The sequence below is a fragment of the Micromesistius poutassou genome, assembly GCF_964030765.1.
Source record: "Micromesistius poutassou genome assembly, chromosome: 15".
In the NCBI taxonomy this organism is placed as follows: Eukaryota; Metazoa; Chordata; class Actinopteri; order Gadiformes; family Gadidae; genus Micromesistius; species Micromesistius poutassou.
Window position 1 is genome coordinate 8,910,540 of NC_140285.1, and position 24,252 is coordinate 8,934,791.

Consider the following 24,252-nt stretch of genomic DNA (forward strand, 5'->3'; position numbering starts at 1 on the left):
CATCACTGTAACTTAACTAGTATAATTAAAGTTAATTTAGACCAATTCCTACAATAGCTCCCGTTATGGTTTTTATAGCCTTATTACGGTGTCTGAGTGCAAGTGCAACAGCACCATCTTGTGGGACAAAATGTTTCTGCAAAAGCCATCAACGGGGACATTACAATGCTATGGACAATATAAGAGTTTCAAGTATTTTTTGAATGAATCATTCATGTTTGTTGTGGTTCTATCTGAATTCATGCCGGAATGACAAAGAGGAGTGACAGATGTTGATAATGCTGCCCTGTACAAGACACTTATTTTAATACACCATTTATATAGTAAATCGATTTAAATTCTCTAGACAAAAGGGACAGAGGGCAAAGTAATGGCATGTTAAAGGCAAAGAAATCGTTACGGTGAAGTTGCAGTTTTCAATAAGCCCACTCTAATAATACTGGTTAAAGGGTAAATGCCACACAGTACAACAATTACAAAAGTTGTTTTACATTTCCATACCTTTCCAAAGACAAATCTGATTCTGTTCATAGGGTCCGATACTTCCGAAAATAAGCGGGATAAAAAATAAAGTTACAATCTAATGATCTGTAGGCACAATGTGATTTTTATTTTATACAGCGTTGAGACTACAGATTGCACTGAGCAGACTTGACCGGAGGAGTGATTAGGCAGAATCAAAATACTGCACACGACACAGCCTACTGTTACAGGGCGAGACACTCTGATGGAAGTCCTTCTTTGCCAGGACCGCTCCGCTCCTCATCTGTGACTGATGTGGTGTGAAACATCTCATCATGAACACCTTAGCTCTTCACATCCATCATATACAAAATCTCAAGTCAAATCATTGTCAACAGAACAAAGACGCCTGTATGAGGAAAAGAAAAATGGCTAAAATTAAAAGCCTAGGCTGACAAACATTTTTTTTTTTTTACAGTTAGGCGTAATTATATATCATAATCAATGCACAAAAAAAACCAAAAACATACCGGTATGCAAATAGCGGTTTCATTATTCCTTAGTGTTGTCATGGCGATATGTACACCAGTGCACTTTAGTGGTGACCGTAATGTTGGTCTGTGCCTCGATGTCTTGCATACATTATAAAAAAGAAAAGAAAGGAAAGAGCCAAAATACACGTCTTGCTTTTTTTGTTTTTGCTGTGACACTTCAAGCCGTGTTAATAAAATACAAAATAAAAACAGAAGAATTCACCTATACAAAACGAGTCCGTTTATCTCAATTTGGCTTATGAACAGTACCGTTTAGAGTGTAGTGTTTACATCCATAAGATCAGTGCTCCTACGGTTAAGGCTTGAGTGAACCATTAACACATTCTGATATCCAACCCGTGTGGAGGTAGAAATACTGCATCAAAATGATAGAACAGCAGGGGGCCAAAGCCTCTGGGGCTAAAGCCTCTGGTGCTACCCACGTGTGAAAAACATAAAGGCTGTGAGAAAAATGTTGTGGATGGTTATCTGGTGAAAACGGCCGGGGACCTCTTTGGGCTAATTTGATTCTGTTAAGAAGGCGATTCAATATGTCCACCGTACCCAAAACATGTTAACCCTGTGGTCAATACATATTTCTTTCTTTCTGAAAGATTACTGTTCTGTCAATGATATCGTCAACATTAAAAATTAGAAAAGGTCGCCAATTTACCCTGTTTAGAGTCATTGTTTGTGTTCTCATCGTATTACCAAAATAAAAGTCTCTAGTCCAACATGTATTCCCAAGGTCCGTCGTAAGTTTTGAATTTCACAAGAATAAAAAAAACAACACTATAAAATACATTTTTCTGTCCATCATTCAGAGCAAATGAAGATGTCACCATTCACGTCTAAAAATTCTAAAACAAGTTTGTGCCGATGAAGATGGCAGTTGACATGGCCAGGGGGGAACTATTCTAGTTATTAATGGTACATGAGCACTGTGTGGGAGAACGCGCGTGTGTGTAGTGTGTGTAGAAGTAGTGTTATCCTACAAGACGAGCGTCATAAGCTTTATCGGTAACGGTGGGGTGGTGGTGGCATGCGCTGCACTAGTCTTTGACTAGCCGGTAAACGTGGTACTGGGCTCCATGCTCACTCGTGGACACCTCAAACACGAAGGCGATGCACAGCAACGTCTCCTGAGTCTCTCTGTTGGACACCACCTGGGGGACACACAGAGAACCACGCGTTAGACCCTTCAGCAACACACACACACAAAGATTCAGAGTGAGTGAGTGAGTGAGTGAGTGTGTCAGGACTCGGTGGTTTGATTACCAGCTGAAAGGTTGTGGGTGTGAACCCCAGTGTTGACAGTTTTTACTTGTAAGTCATCTTGTATAAAAGAGTGTCAAGTGACCAAATAGTGGGCTCTTACAGAAAGGCAGAGAAGCTGGACTATGTTATTATTTTTTTCATTCATTGAATGAGTATTTGTTTACGTGTGTGTGTGTGTGGACTTGCCTGCAGGATGGTAAAGTTCTCCAGCACGCTGTTCATCATGTACTTCTCTGGTAGCTGCTTGAGTTTGTGGATGAAGTTGATCATGTATTCACACATGGGCGAGCGGTGGATGCGGAACATGCACTTCCCGCCTTCCACCTGTGCATATTCAGTCTGGGATGACACACACACACACACACACACACACACACACACAATCATCATCTCCCTCTGAGGATCCTAATTCTCATACATGCATCACTATGTAAGATACACACACATGCAGTCTCACTGCATGTGTGCGAGACTACAACAAACTGGATTATGAATCCCGTCATTGTGAAACACCATGGTGTGGGGGTCAAACAATTGTGCATACAGGGGCGCAATATACTGTAAATATATGCATTGAGCTAGCATACATAAAGGTCAAATCACCTTGGCTGTGCATTGTTCTAAAACAAAAACAGAGTACATGATAGAATCCTCCTCACCTCCACCTTCTCCACCACCTGCTTGCCGAAGGAGCAGACCTTGGTGGAGACGCTGATGGTGATGTTGTCAGCGCCGCTGTATTGGCTGCTCACGCCGTAGAACACCGCAGAACCCTCGTCCCCGTCCGGACTCAGGTCCGCCTGGAGGTGGGGGATGAGAATAGAGATGATCCCTGTGGTTAGTTTAGTTCATTTATTTCGATCACATATATACACAACATTGCATACATGCCATAAGTTAAAAACGCAAAAAACAAAACAAAAACAAAGTTGTCGTCTTCATTTATACATTGAATAAAAGGTACTGACCGAAAAGGTGTAGGTTGAAGCGCTTGCTTATTGCACCTACCCATTTTACATTATATATATATTATTATTAATAATATATATATAATATATATTATTATTATTACATTTTGTTGGTCCTTCAGGATCTTATAATTTTTCTTATTTTTCATTAAATATTATTTTATTTATTTTTTACTACTACTAATTACTATGATTATTACTGTTGTAATTACTGTATATTTTATACATATTATTTGCAAATTATGACACAAACCAAATAGGTCCACATTCATATTCATATTTACAGTGCCATACATGCTTCACTTTTATATTTGTTAAGCATCTTCTTTTTCAGTATTTTTACAGAGTTACACATTATAATTTCTATCAATCTAAGGCATTCCACATGTTTACTCCTTTTACCGATATACATCTTTGTTTGACATTTGTTCTTATCTTTATCTCTGAACATGCACGTTCTCCTTAGTTCATACTTGCTCTGTCAAATCTGAAACAACTTCTGGATACAGTCTGGAACTCTCCTGTTTTTGACTTTATACATTATTTGCATTGTTTTGCATTGTATTGGTTGGTTCAAGATATTCTGCTCTGTTAATGATTCTGATTGCCCTCTTTTGTAGAATAAAAATAGGGTTTGTAACTGTTTTGTATGTGTTCCCCCATATTTCCACACAGTATGTTATGTATGGTAATATTAGGGAACAGTACAACATGTGTAATGATTTTGAGTTGACTACATCTTTTGTTTTATATAGTATTCCGGTGGACATAGAAACTTTTCTTTTCACTTGTTTAATATGTGGTTTCCAGCATAATTTGTGTTCTATGATCACTCCTAAGAATTTGTTTTCATAGACTAGGACTTCAGACACTTCCATCCAAAGCGACTTACTGTGTCACAGATACAGGTCATTAATGAGCAGATGGGCTTAGGTCTCTGTGGACATGGGGGTATGAACACATGCCCCGTGAGACTTCAAAATACAACAAGATAACATAATGTTTCAGCTCTTCACGGTTTCTTACTTTTTTACTTGATGAGTCGAGGCAAGGCCACAGTGTCATTCATCTTGTTAGGAGAAGTTCAGTGATATAACCTTGATGAAGCTGCATATATTTCAGTGTCATTTCTTAACCCTGACCAGATGAAAGCCTTGTCACCTACACCTATAGAGCTCTCCCACCTACACTGTAACAGGAGTTTGCTGCGCTTAACGTGCACACAGCCGAGAGCCTGACTGGTCTCATGTGGCGAGTCTTAAATCTGTGACCTAGAAGGCATCAGGCAAGGAAAGGAAGAGGACTTAAGTGGGATTTGTAGTCGCTGTGTTGCCGTAGTGTTGCTGCGGATGTGCTGCTCGCGGACGTGCTGCTCACACACTCTTAAGAATCGACAAACTCGACAAATCACTGCATGAAGTGTCAACCTTGCTTCACGCCAGTCTGAGCAGTTCACTCACGGCGACTATAAATGACAAGCCGATTCCAACACCCTGCTTAAGTCATGACCGGTAAAGGGAAGATAGATAGATAGATAGATAGATAGATAGATAGATTTACTTTATTGATCCCAAGCTGGGAAATTGCAGTGTAGCAGCAGCATTACACACAGTAACAATACAAATAGAGAGAAACAACCTTGACATATGTATAAAAAAGATGCAATATAAAATGTAATATAAAAAATGTATAAATAAGCTACTGCTTATTTATACAAAGAAAGTATAAATATATGGTGCAAGTGAACAGATAAAACATAGGTGCTTTAAGACTGTATTATTATGACCATAGTTTTAGCTGTTATTGTACAGTGTGATGGCATGTGGCAGGAAAGATTTCCTGTATCTGTCCCTTCGACAGCGGAGCTGGAGCAGCCTGTGGGAGAAGGTGCTCCGCTGTCTGACCACTGTGAGATGGAGAGGGTGCTGATCATTGTCTATGATGGATAAATGTTTAGACAATGATCAGCACCCTCTCCATCACACAGAAGGCCCAGCAGGCAATGACAGACAGAAGTGGAAGGGCTTTGCTGCTGACCATATGTGGTAGACGGTGTAACTAGGGTGAGTGAGTGAGTGAAAACATGAAAGAATGAGGGAAATGGGAGCCCACGTACCCAAAACTTGACCAGGAAGAAGGCGTCTTGGGGCCCCTTCTCGTAGAGTTCCTTCAAGCCCCCCTTCTTCTCAGGGAACTTGTCGTAGATTTGCCTGACGTCCACAGACTCCAATACCGGGTCGCTGTAGCTCGGGTTCGACTGGCCGATGTGCACGAAAAGGTGTTTATGCTGCGATGCGGGACATAAATAAAAAAGGCTTGACTTTATATTCATAACTGCTCGACATAATGGGTTTACAACAAAGATAGCTAGGATAGGATTCTACACAATACTAAATACTATTTTTACAAATAGTATGTTTAATAAAAGTTGACAAATAAAAAAAAGAAAAAAAGAAAAAACAGCGGCCATGTTGGATCTACAAGCTTGTGGCTGTGTACCGTGTCCGAGTCTCTCTGGGAGGTCTCCATGAAGGCGGAGTATTCCAGGAGCCGGAGTTTCTCCGAGGCGATGGTTCGGTTCAGCCACACCGGCGCTGCTACGGCCACGGGCCGTGGGGCCGGCAGGGGCTCGTAGCCTGGAGACCAGTCCAAACGATGATGGTGTTCAATAAAGTGCAAAATTAGTACATTTAGGCGAGTTGTTTAAGCTTGAGACTTGGCGTTGGAATTATACCCATTTACAGAGGGTGAATCCTGACTTCTTCTTTTATCATTTCCATTCTGGGATCAATAAAGTTCTCTCACTTTATAGGATTAAAGATTTTGATAAAAAAAACTAGAATTGATGTGATTGTGAACACAACATCATCAGAAATCATCAACAAGGTGGCCCCTCTTAGACAGACCAGAGTGAAACAGCGCTCCAGCACATGGTTTGACAAAAACATACATGATGCTATTAAAACCAGGGAGAAGGCACATAAAACATTCCATAGAACTAAAAACCATGATGATTTTATTTTAAATAAACAAACTAGAAATAAGACACAGGAACTTATCAGAGGCGCAAAGTCAACTCACTATAAGAATGATATCAAATAATAAAGACAGTCTGAAGAAGCTATGGAAGACCCTAAAGGAACTGGGGGCCTCTAAGACAAATACCAAGACAACAAGAAGCACAGGTCTAAAAATGAATGGTGTAACCTGGAGGCCCTGGGAGCAGACAGCCCCACACGTAGGTGGTTTAGGTCATACTTGTCAGGGAGGGAACAATTGGTGGCCGTAGGGGGAGAGCTGTCTGACCCTAGAATAGTTGAATGCGGCGTTCCACGTTTCTTGGTCCGTCATTATTTTTGACATTAATATGTCAGACTCCTGCGCATGTGACTTATTTCTGTACACTGATGACTCAGAACTGTTAATTTCCCATAAACATCAATCCACCTTAGAGAGCACCCTGAGCACAGAGCTAGCTTCTGTAAACAGCTGGCTGATTGATAACATGCTGTCCCTACATCTTGGTAAGACAGAGGCCATCTTATTCGGCTCAAAATACAGATTGAACAGATGCTCTGAATTCAGAGTCACTTTAAATAAAATGGTGGTCAGTGCAAAAACATCAGTAAAATACCTGTGATGCATCCTTGAAAACAACCTGGATGGCAGGAATATGGCCAATAAAGTTCTGAGTAAAGTCACCGGGCTCACAAAGTTCTTAGCCAGAAATTCAAAATTTTTAGATAGGTCAACAATGATAATTTTAGCCAACTCCTTAATTTTAAATCATTTTGAATTTGCAAGTACTTCCTGGTTTGAAGGCCTAACAAGCAGACTTAAAGGGAGGCTGCAAACAGCACAGAATAAATTAATGAGAGTTATTCTGAACGTGGACCATAGGTCTCATATTGGTAGGTCACAATTTGTGGAGCTCAACTGGCTCCCTGTTGAGTCTCGTATTATTATGACAAGGATGAATATGATCCATAAAATACTGTTTGGTAGCACCCAAACGTTTTTAATCATGTCTTATTACTAAGAAAACAGACAAGCACAATATTTGCACTTGTGGCAGCATTTCAGATATGCGTCCATATTCATTTAAAACATCTTTAGGGAAAGGAACCTTTGCCTATATAGGGGCAGTTCAGTGGAACAAGTTAGATAGGGAAATTAAAATCACATCCAGTCTGAACGCTTTTAAAAAGAGAATCAAGGCCTGGTTACTAGAGAGGGTAGCTGAATAGAGCAGGGAGCAATTTTTTACTGATTGTAATACACTCTGTGAGTGCCTTGTCATGGCTTGTCTTGTCCTGTCCTGATGTTTTATGTGAGGACAACAATGGAAAGTAAGACATTTTTGATACAATTAAATAAATCATATCAAAAACAATCCATCTTCATTGATAACCGCCTGGACCCCCCGCCCTGGTCAAAGATAAAGAGATATTGACATCAGTGAAGAAGGAAAGGGCACGGTGCTGTGTGTACTCACTGATGGGCGCTGGAACAGGAGCTGGTAGTGTTGTGTATGGAGGCTGTGCAAAAGGCTTGATGCTGAAAAAGAAGATGCCAGTGTTAATATTTAATACCACATTGACTATGACTCACACAAAATACTGGTTCTTAAATGAAAGCAAGCTTATTCAAGGATACTTACTCCTGAGAATGGCCGGGCTGTCCTGGGATAGGACCGGGCCAAAACTGGACGAGGGAAAAGAGGATTGAAATTCTTCTTTGATGGTTTGTGTATGTGTGTTTGTGTGTATGTACGTGCTAGTATGAGTGTGTGTGTTTGTATGCATGCTTGTGTGCGTGCTTGTATGCATGTGCATGCTTGAATGTGTGTGTGCGTGCTTGCGTGCATGCTTGTATGCGCGCGTGTGTTTTTGTATGTGTGTGTGTGTGTGTAGGCTTGTATGCGTGCGTGTTTGTATGCTTGCGTAAGTGCGTATGCGTGCATGTGTGTGTGTGTGTGTGTGCTTGTATGCGTGTGTGTGTGCATGCTTGTATGCGTGCGTGTGTGCGTGTGCGCCTCTTACCCTTACGGGCGGAGGAAAGGGGCTCTGGGCTTTGAGTACACTAGCGGAGACGATCTGGGCTGACGACAGGTTGGCTACAGTCTGCAGGGCCTTGTCCTTCGATGCTTGGTCCTAATCAGATAGATATATAGAGAGAGGGGATAACAGAACATGGAGATTAAACATTACTCTGGCATTCATTCCAAAAATACCAGAAATTTTGATGAACATTCAACAGGCAGGCAGCCAGAAAATATTTGAACTTCAAGAGCAAACGTAGTTAGTGTGGGAAAAGGGTTGAAGGCAGGAAGATTCCATTGAGGAGAAAGCATGTGTCGTTAACTTTCACCACTTAATGCAGGCATTTTCAAGAGACACGCTGCATAGAGATGAGCTTAAAGGTCATATTTAAGTTATGCTTAAGCTTGCAGGTGTCCTGTCCACTTAGAGTTGCAAACCGGTTAAGCCATGGTTGATGGGCTCAACATTTTTACAATTTGGGGGCGAAATATGTTTAGGTGGGATAATGTACCTGTAGTACCATGTACATGAAACACCCACGAGTCATCACATGGACTTAATAAGAGTAAGAGAGTAATAAGAGTAATAAGAGTACTGTATTAAACTCTTTAAGTTATATTTGCTTCCATCGAGAACAAGGGACTTTGGCATGCAGTAAATGTCCAAAATGGAGTCAAATGAATACACTTAAGTTTATAAGCATGAACGTACACGCCTTCCTGTGTCCTGTGCAAATGGCACTTCAGGTCGTCAGTTCAGCTGCCTCTTCTAATAACAACAATGCTCCAGTGCCAGACTATGCACGTTTGCTCTTTTGGTGTAATGCAACGTAGTGCAATGCACTAAACACTGAAGATATCCTATGAAGATATCTTCACTGTCATTGTGGGGGGGGGGGGGGAAGGGACGGAACACAAAGAGTGGAAAAGCCAAAGCAAGAAATACACAAGCTACTGAGCCGTTGCAGATAGGGAACTAAACTAATGTTACTTGAACACGATAAAAGGGGTATTGGAGCATGTGAGTGGGGGCGCTGCATTGCTGCCTACAATGATTTGGTGCCAACCACTAAGCACAAAGCCTGAAGCAGAGAACTGATTAATCCACAACTTACCACGTTCATGGCCTAAGGCAAGGGAGATACACATAATTAATGAACTGCACAAGTATTACATGTACAAAAAAAAACTAAAAAAAAAAAGGTTCATAAACCCATTATTACCAATACAACATGAAAAAATGCATGCCGTTTTTTAAAGTTACTAAAATGACATGGAGAGAAATTCTAACCAATTAAACCAACTAATACTCGCACGCACAGCAGATTATTTTGCATTACAATGGTACTTCATACTAATAAGTACCCAAAGTCGGTACCACACACATTGCCGTCAGATATAAAGTGAGAGTAAATACATTACTTGACGTGACTGTGTGTCAACAACAGTCATCGAACACATTGGAACACAGCATTACATCAGAGGAATCACAGCACAGAGTGAAACTAGATGAATGAGGGAAAACAGAAATGCATGTGTGGAAAGACAGGCCTGTCCGTCCATCTCTGTTTGTGTTTGTTTGTTTGTGTGTTTGTGTGTATCGGCATATGTATGAACTGAAGCGCATGCAGGCAGCCGACATTCATTTTTCAGCTCTAGATGAACACTGACCCCCGGCCGCAGCCTTCCTTTAAGTATTCCACCAAAGACCCACGTCTCCGCTATGCAATAGAGCCGTACTGACTGCCAAAAGGCCTTTTTACACTGCCATGCCGGTTAGGCCGTGGCTTGGCATGCCCAGCAATTTCACCGTCTTATTTCAAGTTGCCTGTGTAAAACCAAGGGGCTACGCGGGGCTACGCATGGAGTCTAGACCTCATTAGAATAATTTGCATACTCCCGAATGTTTTTATTTTTTTAGGAATGAAGACACCCGCATGCAAGAATGAATTCACGTCTGAGTGTAGGCTACAAACGTGATTAACTATTTACAAGTGCAAAAACGCCAGCATATTCTTTATTTTGCCGACCACTTGTTTTTTATCCCGAGAAAAACATCGTAAGGACAGTTCCTCTGCGTCTTTCTTGTAGATCGCTCCATCTTTCACGTCTCTGTTTAATGCATTATGCGACTGCATCACCTTCTCTCCCATGATGGTCAGCAGCTCGCGGATTTCACCGTCTCTCCAGTTAGAACCTACCTACACCTCTACCCAAGCACCCCCACCGGAACCGCGGCACGTCTAAATCGCATTTACATGAAAATAAACCACCAATGTGTGTAGGGTCCGGGAGGGTAAATTGGGGTGCTAGCTCAAGCAGGCAATTTACCGCGGGCAGTGTGTAAACGTGCGGACCGTGCCGCGAAAAAGGAGTGCATAAGACGGCATATTTGGCAGTGTAAAAACGTTGACACACACACACAGACTGAAATATCCTGCTAAACAAAGGTATACAGCTACAAGCATGGTGGTAACATGGGGACGTCATACTACACTATCGTTACCAAGCCGAGACCTTAGAGTGCTGAGTACACAGAGCCTAGAACACACCTAGCAGGAAGGTCATGTTTGCAATAAAGTCCAGTCCTTTATGCATTTGCTTTCCAATTTGACTAAAGAGTGTTGAAAAAGAGAGAGCGAGAACCCAAAAAGAGTGTTGCCCCAAGCTTTGCATTCTACCAGTCCAAAGTGACATTCAGAGCAATGAAAATGAAAACCATGTTCACAGTACACCACTGTGCAAAAAAGAAAAAGCAGTCCACCTTTTTGATTTTTCAGCTATGTTTTGCTCATCTACTTGGTAGGATTATTTTTAGTACGCTTGCAATTCATCAGAAACGGAGGAACTGCAAGAAAAGCCACCAACATCAATATTTTTTCCTAAATATTTTACTAACCTCACAAAAGAGCTCACCAACAAATGCCTGCTTACAAAGAGATGCAAATCCATCGTAATTCTCCCTCAGCTTTCCTTACAGTTGAATTTTGCATGGATGACACACCATATTAATTGCTTTACTCTAAAAAATGTAAAGGCAAAAGGTCAAAGGGGCAAAGTGTTTATGCGGCGGTTGTAGGGGTTAGGCTGAATCTGGCCTATGGGCGGAGCGGGAAGCAGCCAGCATAAGGGTTATTTCAGTAAGCGGTGTACCTTGAGCTTAGACTGAATCTCACGAGACTTTCTCCTGGCCAAGACCTGCAGGTGACTAGAGACCTGAAGGAAGACAGGTGGAAGGAAAGACGGAAGGAAAGGCAGAAAAGAAGGAGAACAAGAAAAAGAAGAGGCAGAAGAAGAAGAAGAGGAAGAGGAGACAGGTGTGACTACAGAGGGAGGAGCGGACATGCGCCGGAGGTCCGGCACCCACCTTGATGCCCGCCTGGTATTCTCGTACCCTCTTGCGCGCCAGAACCTGAATGTGACTAGACACCTGAAGCGCAGGGAGCGATCGGGGTTATCCACATAAACAATCACACATACAGCAAGGTGACTGGTACAGATTCTTCACCAACTCATTGACAATCATGAAATGCCACGTTTAACCGCTTCATTTGAATATTTATCCCCCGAGACCCCTCTGAACAATCCTACCTGTTTGCGTGTGCGTGTCTTCCCGGTGCGTAGCTTGATATAGCGAGCTATGAGCTCATTACGACCTATGAAGAGAAAAACAAAAGAGAGAAAGGGAGTCCATTAACAGGGTGAGATACAACAAACAGCGGGAGTGATGCAGGTAATGTAGTGATCATCGCACTCGCGTGCTACCAAGTGCTACCAGATGAAAGTGAACACATTTAACAGACGGTAATGAGGTTGTTAACTTCAAACCTGTAAGTTTATGCAGCAGCAACTACATTTACACACTTCTAAGCACCAAACTGATAATACAAGCATGATTAGTGTTCAACAAGTGTAACCAATATATAGTGCTGAAAAAAAAAGCATATTTGGCCTTTTCAGTCATACACACAGGGAATCATTTCCAGGAAGTAAGAGGGAACGTCGACCCAACTCGCATGGAGTTGGGTCACATCAGGACTGAGTCACAGAGTCCCCAGGGAGGGAACTTACTCAGATAGTCCAGTCAGCGGCCATTCCCAGAACTAACAACACAAACATCCCGAGTCCGGTCGACAATTCCCGACCCTCCTACCGACTGCTTCATCTCCGAGGAACAGTGATAAGAAAAATAAATACACTCCGATGAAAAGTTAAAACCCTCTGCGTCTGCTCCTATGATGGAACGGGAAAAAAAGGGGCTGAGCAAGTGTGAGCCGGCCGCCGTCTGTACAAGCGGTCTCTCTATTTTATTTGGGTCAGGGCGAGGGGAGAGAGGAGGTGGTGATGTTGATGAGTCTGCTGATCTTGAGCCTGCTCGCTGGGCGATGTCATCCTCTGGAGGGAGAGATGACTTCACATGACTGATGTGGAGCACATCTCCTTATTCAAAAGACAGCACTGGAGGGGGGACCGAGCTGAGCACATTAATACATTTTTAAATGTAGTCTGCAAATGGAGGTTCATATTGAGTGTGTGAGAAAGCGACGTATAGGGGGGGGGACCTAAATGCCACAACACTGAAACAAACCTTTGGTCGCTAAGGATCACATATCCTGTGGCAGACACACACACATGAAATCCTGCGCACGTGCAAGCGAGTAGGGACACACACACACACACACACACACACACACACACACACACACACACACACACACACACACACACACACACACACACACACACACACACACACACACACACACACACACACACACACACAATGTGGCACAGACTGCTGCACACAGGAATGCCATCCCTTTAGCCAGGGAAGGAATGTGGGGAATGTTGGACGACAGCCAACATTCTTCCAGCTAGGATAGCTAAGAAACACCAAAACACGCCAGCATTTCACAAATGGCATCATGATGAACCCCCAATACGCACACTCCAATATCTGAAGACTCATGGGTGGAAGTGGATGGAAGGCACAATGGCGATGGCACAGTCATGGTCCGGTCTTACAGATAACCTGAGCCAGCCCCTGGGTTCCCAGGACCACCCCCCCCCCCCATCCCCAAGCACTCCTTTGAGAGAGGGAGTCACCTGATGGCAAGTCCCCTTAAACTTGCCTTGACACCTCGCTGGGTTCAGTGACCCCCGACTAGTGCATACTGCCCTATACCCTTACAGACGCTGACCCCGTTCCCGAATAACAGCTGGCAGTTCCCATGGCCGGGAGTGATGAATTTAATTTAGTGCTTCCAAAAATACATTCCTGGAATGAGATCACTTAAGAAGTCTCAAAATATGCAGACGATTTTATGCAGGTGTTAATGTCTTTCTGTGGGTGATATGAATTTGTGTATGCGTATATAGGCCAATATTAATCTTGGTAATGTAATTTCATAAGATTTGCTTTACTGCCAGACATAGCAGCCATGAATAAACCTCATGAATCATGCTCTTGTTTTTACTGAAATGGAATATATTGTTTCAACCGAGTGATACATACTTCCAAAAGAGAGTATGCAATATCAGGTATCAGTTGGCCAGCAATGAATGAACAGAGAAAATTAAAAAAATTGTGTAAACGTTTTGCCCCTCAGACCTTCACCTCTATAGTAAATCGCACATGCAGGCAGCTCTCTACAAGCTAAACTGTGAACGCTACTCGTCTGTTGAATGAGGCTTTTGTTTATTTAAAACGGCTGGCATCGTAGGCTTATAGGGTAAGGACAGCTGCATTGGAATATGTTTATTCAAATGCACTTGAAATGCACTTCTTCACTGTCTATCATTGCATTTTTCTCAAGCTAAATCAAGGCCCACTTAATCAAAAATAAACACAAATCTTAATTTTGCTCAACCAAATTATTGAAAAAGCTACATAGGCTCATCTTGCTCTTTATTCAAGTAATTTGTCCTAAAATTCTGAATATACAATTATTAGAATATAGGTAAATAACCAGTGGCAAATGAAACAATACTTAATCTTAAGCCTGAGCCTCCGATACGAGAACGGGAGTGCAGAACGCGAGGTGTCTCCGACTACAAACCATCCATGCTCGAGTCATCCCTTACCATACATCTTGCCCTCGTCCGACAGGATGATCTTCCTCCGGCCACATGGAGGGTAGATGGCCAGGGCTTCCTGAAAGCTCTGCTCAATGTCGGGGCTCCACACCCCCTCGGGGTCTCCGTCCAGCCCGCGGTCCGCCCCGTCGCCCAGCCCCTCCTCGTCGCCGGCATCCTCCTGCCCTCCGTCAGGGCTGCCACGGCAACTCCACTCTGACGCAATGGTGACGGCTGCGGCCACGATGCACCTGGGACGGCCGAAAGGACACAGTCAATAGCAGGCTTGCAATGACGAGACATGAACTGGTATTCCTCAAAGGGATGCGTGCGTCTGTTACATCCGGACATCCTAGCAGTCCAATGATGGTGAGGAAGACAGGTCTGATTTCAGCATTTAGTTTATGAAATGCATCCACTTGTATTCGCGTGCATTTCTTACAAAAAGTCAGTTTGGCAAACAAAATCACTAGTCATCAAGTAATAAATCATGAATGAAGAATAATTACACTTAGATCCAGACACATTTAGAACCATCTGTGAAACTGTTGACTTCCAGACAACTTTTACAAAGTTTGTTTTCACACAAACTTCATTAGCCTTACACCCGAGTTCTTTGAATGTCGGTGATTCATCTTGCTTGGCTACATGAGGAAAATACACATGTATTATTGTTGAGGATGCTCCAAGTGCTGCTGAAACACAGGCGCCCGTATGCAACATGATGTGGTCTGATGTCTAATGTTTTCCAGAGCTCGGCCAACTTCAAATCCAGGCGGGATGTGGAGCAGATCGTTGTGGTAGCTCTACTTCCTCATGCTGTGGTGGGGCTAGTGGTCAGCACTCAGCACTGGGCCTCCACGGCGTCAATCACTACTGACAGGGACGTGCCGTTGCTATAGAGTTTAGGAACCTGGTAATTCAGTTCGAAAAGAACAAGACCTAAGAAATCCCTTTTCCTGATATCCAAACTGGAGGTTCAACCTTCCCAATGCTTATTGCACACAAATAAACAAACTTTCTAAAACGACAATATGTGTGTAAAGGCGCAGCGATGCCTTTTTTCACCTTTAAATTTACATTTTCTACTAGATCACTAATTCGGTCACACGCTGTGTCGCCGGTTTCAATTGATCTCCCAGTGGCCAAAAGGTCATGTGTTGAGCAGCGGGGAGCCAAACAGTCAGAGCAGCGCTGTGCTAAATAAAGCCATGAGCTCAGCAAACACAGACAGCTATGCAATTTAAAGGGTGCCTCCAGGTGCAACGGGACTGGGCTAGCACAGCTATTATGGACAAGCCAGCTATCACAACGAAAGACCATCGTATCGCCTAATCAGTTGACAGCGCTGGCTTTACTTGCAACATGTTCGCCTGCTATGATATACTTTAAAGTGTGTATCACATGGGCCATTGTATTGGGTCGTGAGTGGATTGCCTCTCATCTGTTGGCCTCAGTAACGTTACACCCAATGTCCCTTTGAACATGAACGACTGAGTAGCACATACTGTGTGATCCACGTTGGCCTGCAATAGTTCGCATTATTAGTTCAACGCAATGGCTCCAACTCTCTGAGCCACGGAGAGGCTTCATGTAGCCAGGCCTAGTGGCTTTCACATGACCAACGTTAAACCTCAAAATGTGGACCAAACTAAACCCCACAGTCTTCACATGGGTCAGAAAGTCCACACGAACCCCGGATATGACACGTTGATCACCAGCAAATCAGTTTCGAAAACTCGCTTTGAGTAACTAGTGGGTTAGCTTCAGAGCTAATAATACCTTTACAAAAGACCCAACTCGGTCCGCCAGACCTCCACCATTACAGCGGGGAGCGGAGCGCGGTGTGCCCGCGCTCAGCACAACCAGAGGCGGGGAGAAGCAACGCTCTGCCCGACTTGTCTAGCATGTTGGGGAGAAGCTTTGCTCTCCCCGACATGTTAGACACGTCCAAGACCCAGAAAGTTGAGGCGCGCTCAGCAACTGTTGCTGCACAACAAAGAACTTCACCTCAAGACGGGTTTCTCCTCTTCTGGGAGGCGCTGCAACCACGGCGGACCCCTCGGGATGTGTCTGTCTTCTTTTTAGTATCTCCCGGAAAAGGTGTTAGTGTTGAATTACTAAATCCCGCGGTGTAAAAACGAGTAAATAGTAAAGAAATCAACAGACGGAGAGAAAAGAAAGGCGTGGTTTTGAAACACGCGCACAGAACAAAAGTTTGTGGTCCAACGCGTCGAAACTCCGCCCATCACAGACTCTGCGTATTGAGTTTATCCCTTTAGTCTTTTTCACCTTTCTGTCCTCTGTTTTAATCAGTGATCTGCGGTAGGGCGATACTTACGCGATAAAGGGGAAAATATCGAAGACCAAAATAATACCCAAAGTAGGTCGCCGCCCCCCCCCCCCCTGTAACTATCTATATGCAAACACGCACGCGCATATACACACACGGGCCTTATACATCTTGTGTTATTATATTTAGTGCCATGGTCGGATACTCACTCCTATTTAGTACCTTTGTAATGTCGAAAAAAGCCACGTGGGCTTATTACATTATTGTTTTAGTATTTACAACTTTTACATAAAAGCTAAGCGCACTTGAACCGGGACAGAATTGTGAAGGTTTCATTGCTAGTGTAGCAAGCTAGTGCTACAACTCTTTACCAGCAGATATTGGGATATTGTTTGAAAAGGTTTTTCAGATTGTATTTACATTTGACGTTGATTTTTTGGGCATTAGGTGTGTGATTGTATAGCATTAGGTGTGTGTGTGTTTACTTTTATACCATTTGGTGTGTGATTTTATAGCATAGATGTTTTCATGATGCTGATGATGGGGACGGGTGGATAACCTCATCACATCGTCTTTGAAGAATTCCACATAAGATAACTTCATTATTTAAAAAAACGTATTTGGAATATAGTTAATATCCACATGAAATCCCATATATTATTGACAGAGTTTATATGTACACACAATGCATATGTACATACAGCCAGCACCAGACAGAGCCAGCCTGAGGTGCTGAGGCAGCGGTTAGTTAGAATATACGTGGCGTGGCAACCAACCTCTGTAGTCATGCTCTGAATGACGTGTGCCCTGCCTCACTGCTGGACTCATTCAGGCACCAAGGTAGGGGCCCCCAGCAGCAGTGGGGGCCCCAAGAGACCATCTGCTCTGGTTTTGTGATGCCATGTCACTGTGTGCAGCCCAAAAGAAAAGAAAATCATTTAGTAGAGCTGACATGTTTGATTTTATAATATTCTTTCTTACAAGAGAGTATGTTGTGTGAGTTACACATCTTTCCCCTTAGACACATTCAAATTAAGTCGTTAAAATGATGAAATGATACTTAGTACTTCAGAGGATTATTAATAGAGATTAATTTAGTGCCACGCGTGTATGTGAGGAAGTGAGGGCCCTTTTCTAGCCTCAATATTTTCTTTTTAGAGATCTGTTATCTCAGGGAGAGAGCGGCCTCTGGCATTACAGATATAGGAGAGAGAGAGAGAGAGAGTGTCCAGCCTTTTCCTCTGTGTAAGCAAACACTTCCACCTCACAAGTGGATGTGAAGCTATTCACAGGCAAAGTTTCGCTGTCCAAGCTGGACAAAGACAAACGCAAGGCACGGCGCACAAGGTCTATTTGTAGTCCAGGGTGAATATGTCATCTGCCACCTGGCAAAATTGTTTCACAATAAGGTGGCTGTCCTTGGAGTAGACAGTACAAGGTAATGGATAAGGTCCCATTATCAACAGATCATGGAAAAAAGTGACACAACAGGTTTCAAAGATTTGCTTTATTGACATAAGTCAGTATTCATTGCAGTCTAGTTGATTGTAGTTAGACGTAAGGGTTTTAACAAGACTTACTAAGTCGTACTGTATTGAACTTTGTTAAAAAAAGGCTGGTCTCTTCAAGTCCACAAGTCCCCTTATAGTGAGGTTCTCTACCTGCCTTTACTCATAGTGAACAGCTAGATGGAGATGAAGCAATAGCTTAAAACGTCAAATGCCGGTTCACAAGCCAATAAGAATAACAACAGGTATCCTCAGATACACTGTGAAGACCATCATCAATCATTAGCCGATTGTTTCCATGTCTTTTTGGATGTAGGCACAAACAGTAACTCTTTAAGGGACAAGAAATAATTTTAACTTTAACTTTCCTGCTACATATTGAATGGAGAAAATTCCAGGGTTCTGTAGTTCCTCGTATCCTTCCTGAATTATAATCCAAATCCAAATTCTGGTTACAATTTGGTTAAAATCTGGTTAAAATCCAAATTACTTTATAAAAGGAAAACTGACCCTGAGATATTTGAAGAGGTCAGAAATTATAGAACAATATTCTAATAATATTCATGAAATTATTTTATTGCCCCTGTATTAATCGTAGGCATACATATGTTGACCTTTTTTAACGCCGAATAACTTGATTTCGATTGTTAACCGCAGTACCAATATCCTTCCACCAGATGGAACCAGCGTCATCTTTCTTGAACGAATGAAAGTTTGTAAAGAGACCAAAAGACTGGTTATATTTCTCTTTGTCGTCACCTTTATGGTCTCCTTCATAACCAAATTAAAGGAATATTAAATAAATAAATGAATACATTATTCTTAGCAACATAAGAACACATGGTTTACCCATATTCTTAATTTGTGCAGTGGGCCTTCATTTATGAAGATATGAGTGGATTCTAGTGTATATTTTTTATTTCCATTCCATATGTCCACTGACATAGTTGTAAAATGCTTTTCTTTGTAGTCTTTGCTCTGTCCATTGTTCACGATCTAAGGTTGAGTTGTGCGCTATTGTTGCCACAACTTTCCACATTGTATAAGATAAGGTATGGAGGACCATTGGCTAAGATGCATCATGCACACACTGTTAACATACTGAAATACTAGCCTATTTGAACTCCAAACTAGGGCAATGTGTGCTGTTAGAGATATAAATAGTGACAATAAAACATTCATATGAACGGTTGTACCATCCCTTCACTTACGATCACAAGGAGAGTGAAGAAAGCTATCAGACTAGGAAACGTCAGATGCAGAGGTCCCTAATGAAATCCTAATGGACACTTCTTTGGGGAGTAATGGAATGAGCTTTCAGGTTCGGATTGCTCACATATCAAGCATTGTTTCACTACATTAACTACATGAAATCATGTCTTTGGCCCTGATTTTCCCCCGCACTGGCTCTGTGGGTCGACCAGTACTCAACACAATCTCCTTTCAGTAATGTCATGAGGACCGTTAATGTCACCTACTCTCTTGTGGTGCATGGATCAAATACACCATAAAATCTCCCACTGAAGTATACAAATGTATCTTTATTCGTTATCTTTATTTCATATCTCCCATGAATTCAACTGACTGTGCTTAATACATTGCTGTCGAAGTTTTCCTTTCTTTAATGGTATGATAGGGATGAGAATGGGAGAGAATTGGGTTTTGGACTGAGGATCTAACACATGCTTTGCTTTCCAGACACAGGAAGAATTACAACTCAAGCGCACCTGTGGACAGAAACCCATTGTGTCTGTATCTTAAGTGGGTTAACTGGGTGAGTCAATGTGCTTAGAAAAATGCATCTCAATGACTCAGATTCCTGGAGAAGCTTATCTTTGTTCAATTGAAAAATGTTCAACAACAAAGTGTTCCTGGGAACAGAGTAAGTCTGGAAGAGGAACTAAAATAAAGGAGATGAGTCATGAACATGGCCATATATGCGCTCGCACACACATACACACACACGCACGCATGCATGCACACACACACACACACACACACACACACAGCCACACACAATGGAAACAAACAACTCTGTGATAGCTAAACAAAGTGTGTGTCCTGTTGATAACACTCTCCTCTTCACAGGAAGCCATCAGTCAGAAGAAAGGTGTATGCTACCTGTGTAGACATGTATGTATGTATTCATGCATCCAAAAAAAACAACATACAACAACACAGAGTTCAAGGATATCCAGTATGTTCTGAAAGGACCTAGCTTCACTACATGAGACCTCGTGTGATGGCCTGAAGAGTCTCTTAACCGACTCGCCAGTCAAACTTGGATAACGTGTGAGATAGCGTTGTGAACAACACACACCACATGTGAACTGCTAACAACCTCTTGAACTCAATAACCGGGAGCAATTTTCCTCTCATAGACGGTTCCCAAATTTGGAACAGCGTTCAGTTTGAATATTAGGGTGTATGGTGTGGCTTTAATGTGTCAAGTGTTGAATATATATTGCCAAAATTGCCATTCCTATGGCCATCTTATTCTAATTATGTCGGCGTGTCAGAGTGTTATTCAGTACAGTAAAGCCATGACTGCATTAGCACTCCACTCCCTCTCTCTCCTTCTGGAGAGGGGAGAGAAAGAAGGGGGGGGCGGGGTGGAGGGCAAGTCAAGAGTTGGACGGCTGCCAAAAGAGGCCGGCTGCCGTGCAGCTGAAACTTTTACAAGGCGAGCAGGAAGAAACACAGAGAGGACGATAGAGAGAGCGAGAGAGCAAGAGAGAGAGAGAGAGAGAGAGAGAGAGAGAGAGAGAGAGAGAGAGAGAGAGAGAGAGATGCAAAGGGATTAAACAGCTCCCTCTCTCTCTCTCCCTCTCTCCTGGTACTGTATTTTCCCGCCTGCATTGGCAGGGGGTAAGCGCAGTAAGCGCGGGGTTGTGTAAGACAGCACAGGAAGGGAGGAGGAGCAAGGGTGGGGGGTGAGAGGGGGGGGGGTTCAGAGAGTTCAGCTGAGGAGAGAAATAAATTCAGAAACAACAAAAGAGAAGTGACGTCACGGTGAGGGGTTGTCCAGCTCACTGGCTGAGTTTAAGCTTCCATGGAAGAACGGGATCGCTCACTACACACTGTGTACTGTGTCTGTGTGAGTGTGTGGGCATGTGTGTGTGTGTTTGTGTGTGTGTGTGTGTGTGTGTACATATAGGATGGAGATGTGTACTTTATGAAAATTGTGTATGGGCTCTTGTCTTACAGAAAATAATTGTTTGGAGTTATTTTGGCAGAGAAGCTGGACTATGATTGGATTTTTTTCATGAATTGAGTGAGTATTCACTTACGTATATGTTTTTCTGTGTCTAACTGTGTGTGTGTGTGTGTGTGTGTGTTTGTGTTTGTACAAAGAAAGAGCGATCCAGACATAAAGCAGGTTTTTAAGTTAACCTTTTTACTTGCCATATACAACAGTCATTGCTTCTTTATATGTGAAATGGAATAAAATTAATATTGGGTCATCTAAAACTTATAAAAAATATTAAATTGTTCTTTGCATTTTGGAAATTAAAACAACTCTGATTGATCTGGGTTGCTAGGTTTCCTTGCCATGGCAGCTGTGATTGGTCGAAATGTAGGATGCCGAGATAAAAAACAGGAAATGTCCAAACATTGATGAATGGATAGTTTTATGTTTTTCCCCCTTTACGATTAAGGTTATCAATTTCCGGCTGTGAGTCCTACATCTATGTCCAGTACTCAGCACAAAGGATGTGGAGGGAGACTGGGAAAGAATGGGACTGCATACATAAAGTATCAAAAAGACCATGTTGTAACACATTTGCGCTTAACATATTCTGGATACATGTATAAAGTAAAAACTAGTGATTGGCATGGTTGACCTATAGATGATGAAGAATTGAATAATATAATGTCTTCAATTTAATTTATAGAGCATCTAGTTGTTGCTGTGGACGGTATAGTATAGTTAGGGGCTATGGCACGTACTGAACGAATGATCATTTTCGTTCTCCCATGTTTACCACCCGTCTCAGTACCTCTGTCTACCTGCTCATTACAGCCTCAAAAACACCTTTGCCTTCCTTTTTAAAAATTCTTTCTCCCTCTCTTTCTTTCTTTCTTCCTCTCTTTCTTTCTCTCTCTTTTTCTCGGACTCCTCCTCCTACTATCTCTCCAACACGCCCCTCCCTCTCTTCTTCTTCTGTGTCACGGTGCTCACCCCCTCCCCTCCCTCTCCCTCTCTCTCTCTCTCTCTCTCTCTCTCTCTCTCTCTCTCTCCTCTCTCTCTCTCTCTCTCTCTCTCTCTCTCTCTGTCTGCCTCTCTCTCCCAGCCCTCTTGGCAGCGGTGCCAAAGTGGGCAGGCAGAGCAGAGTGAGCGCAGCGCTAGGCAGAGTGGAGGGTTATCCAAGGGCTGGCAGTCAGAACTAGCGTATGTATGCGTGTGTTCCGAGTCCTGTGTGTTTGTGAGCGTCGGTCTTCTCGTTAATGTGACACCACGGTTCGGGTGTGTGTGGGGTGTGTGTGTGGGTGTGGGTGTGTATGTGTGTGTGTGTGTGTGTGTGTGCGTGTGTGTGTGTGTGTGTGTGCGTGTGTGTGCGTGTGTGTATCCGAGCATTATATTTCCGTATTGCGACCGTACGCAATTGTGCGGGAGAGTTTATTTCTTTTTTTTTTAGTTTTTAGAAATCTCTCTTTGGGAACAGAGTGCAAGATACTGGCAATCGTTGTCCGCGTGGGTTTTTTGAGGTGTGGAGGTGTGTGTGTGTGTGTGTGGTTGCACGCGAGTGTGTGTGTGTGTGTGTGTGTGTGTGTGGTGTGTGTGTGTGTCAGCAGACATCCCTCTGTCACCCAGTGTACAGACAGACGCAGTCACGCCAGTAGGAGGGGATTGTGGGAAGGGGTGTAGCTGTTAGAGATTGTGCTCTCCTTCTCTCTTCCCCCCTCTTCCCGCCATCACGGCCCTCTTCTCTTCCAGTCCTCTTGCCCAGGCCGCCGCTCACACACAGGCTCCAGGTATTTTCCTCTTTTTTTGTAATCCTGTGGCACCTTTCTCTGTTGCCAGACCCCCCACCCGCTTCTCTTTAAACAACATTTTAATTGTACTTTTATGTTTTCTTTCTCGGTCCTCTGTTGCGCTGGCCCCTGCCACTGTTAAACGTATATATATATGTGTCTTCGTCTGCTGCCACGCCACACTCCGCCGGCCGCCATTTTGGCTCGGTAGGACTCACCGGGAGAAACTTCTCACAAAGCCGGGAAAGGGGACTCTGTGATTCCCTGCTACGACTTTTCTTTTCCTCCTCTCTCGCTCTCTCTTCCCCTCGTTCCTCGCGTTCATCTCTCCATACGGCTCTCTTCCTGTCCTCCTGTCTGCTTGAGGACAGGGCCCTGATGTGTGTGTGTGTGTGTGTGTGTGTGTACGTGCGCGCGCGTGTATGCGTGTGTTTGTGGTAAACAGTGTTTCTCATGGTATTCCATAACGAACAGGTGTCTCTTTGTAGACTTTCGGAAGAAGGGGACAAGCCCTTTCTCGGTTACTTTCCTGCTCTCAGAAAGTTTCCTCGTATGCTAACGCGGTTAGCCCCGGGCTGGGCTCTGGTGAGTGTAGCCTGAGCTAGGCTAGGCAGCTTGCTAAGTGGCTACACCCACACAGGCACACAGGGACACTCAGCAGGGCTCTTATCTGCCAGACTGCTCCCGGTGGTTGATACCAGAGCCATGTTGACTATGTTTACCCGCTCTCACACTCTGAATACTGGCCCAACATTCTTTGCACTTTTTTCCACCATGATCGAACCGCCGCGGTCACGCCCTTGTTGTCATGTAGCCGTGGTTGTTTCTCACGAGTATTCGCATCTACCGGACAAACGTTTTGGTGTTTTTTCTGGTATGACCGACGTGTTGTAAGGACGGGATACTGTCTTGTCTGTGAGTATTACACTGCAGTGTGGAATGCTTTGCAGTCAACCAGGAAACCTAGAAGAAACCAATCGCGATTGTGTCCCAGATTAATTGACAAGAAAAGGGTACAGAAGGTTGTTTCATTTGTGACATAGGAAACTAAATATTTGACATCGAAGTCAACCGTTTACTCCAAAGTCCCCTGTGCGACAAATGCGACACTGTTGGC

General features: G+C 43.3%; 1 protein-coding gene across 4 annotated transcripts; it reads right to left on the reverse strand.

Annotated features, from left to right (window-relative positions):
- Positions 1-589: 589 nt before the first annotated feature.
- tead3a (TEA domain family member 3 a) lies at positions 590-16,548 on the reverse strand. 4 transcript variants are annotated; one of them, XM_084479995.1, is made up of 14 exons: positions 16,368-16,548; positions 14,367-14,608; positions 11,874-11,938; positions 11,650-11,712; positions 11,436-11,498; positions 9,398-9,409; positions 8,284-8,394; positions 7,902-7,945; positions 7,737-7,798; positions 5,741-5,877; positions 5,358-5,528; positions 2,933-3,073; positions 2,460-2,612; positions 590-2,161 (listed from the first exon to the last, which is right to left on the reverse strand). In XM_084479995.1, exons 2-14 carry the CDS (start codon positions 14,371-14,373, stop codon positions 2,048-2,050), a joined length of 1,143 nt encoding a protein of 380 aa, XP_084336121.1. In that variant the 5' UTR covers positions 14,374-14,608; positions 16,368-16,548; the 3' UTR covers positions 590-2,047. The 4 variants fall into 4 exon arrangements, with proteins under 4 accessions (XP_084336121.1, XP_084336119.1, XP_084336118.1 ...); XM_084479993.1 differs by lacking the exon at positions 11,650-11,712; XM_084479992.1 differs by lacking the exon at positions 11,436-11,498.
- Between the last annotated feature and the right edge of the window lie 7,704 nt (positions 16,549-24,252).

Bases quoted from the DNA above. Each gene is read 5' to 3' on its own strand.
- tead3a (XM_084479995.1), bottom strand. The intron at 7,799-7,901 runs GTAAGTATCCTT...CTTCTTTTTCAG, and splicing joins CAGCCCGGCCATTCTCAGGA to CATCAAGCCTTTTGCACAGC. The intron at 5,878-7,736 runs GTGAGTACACAC...ACTGGTCTCCAG, and splicing joins TCCTGTTCCAGCGCCCATCA to GCTACGAGCCCCTGCCGGCC.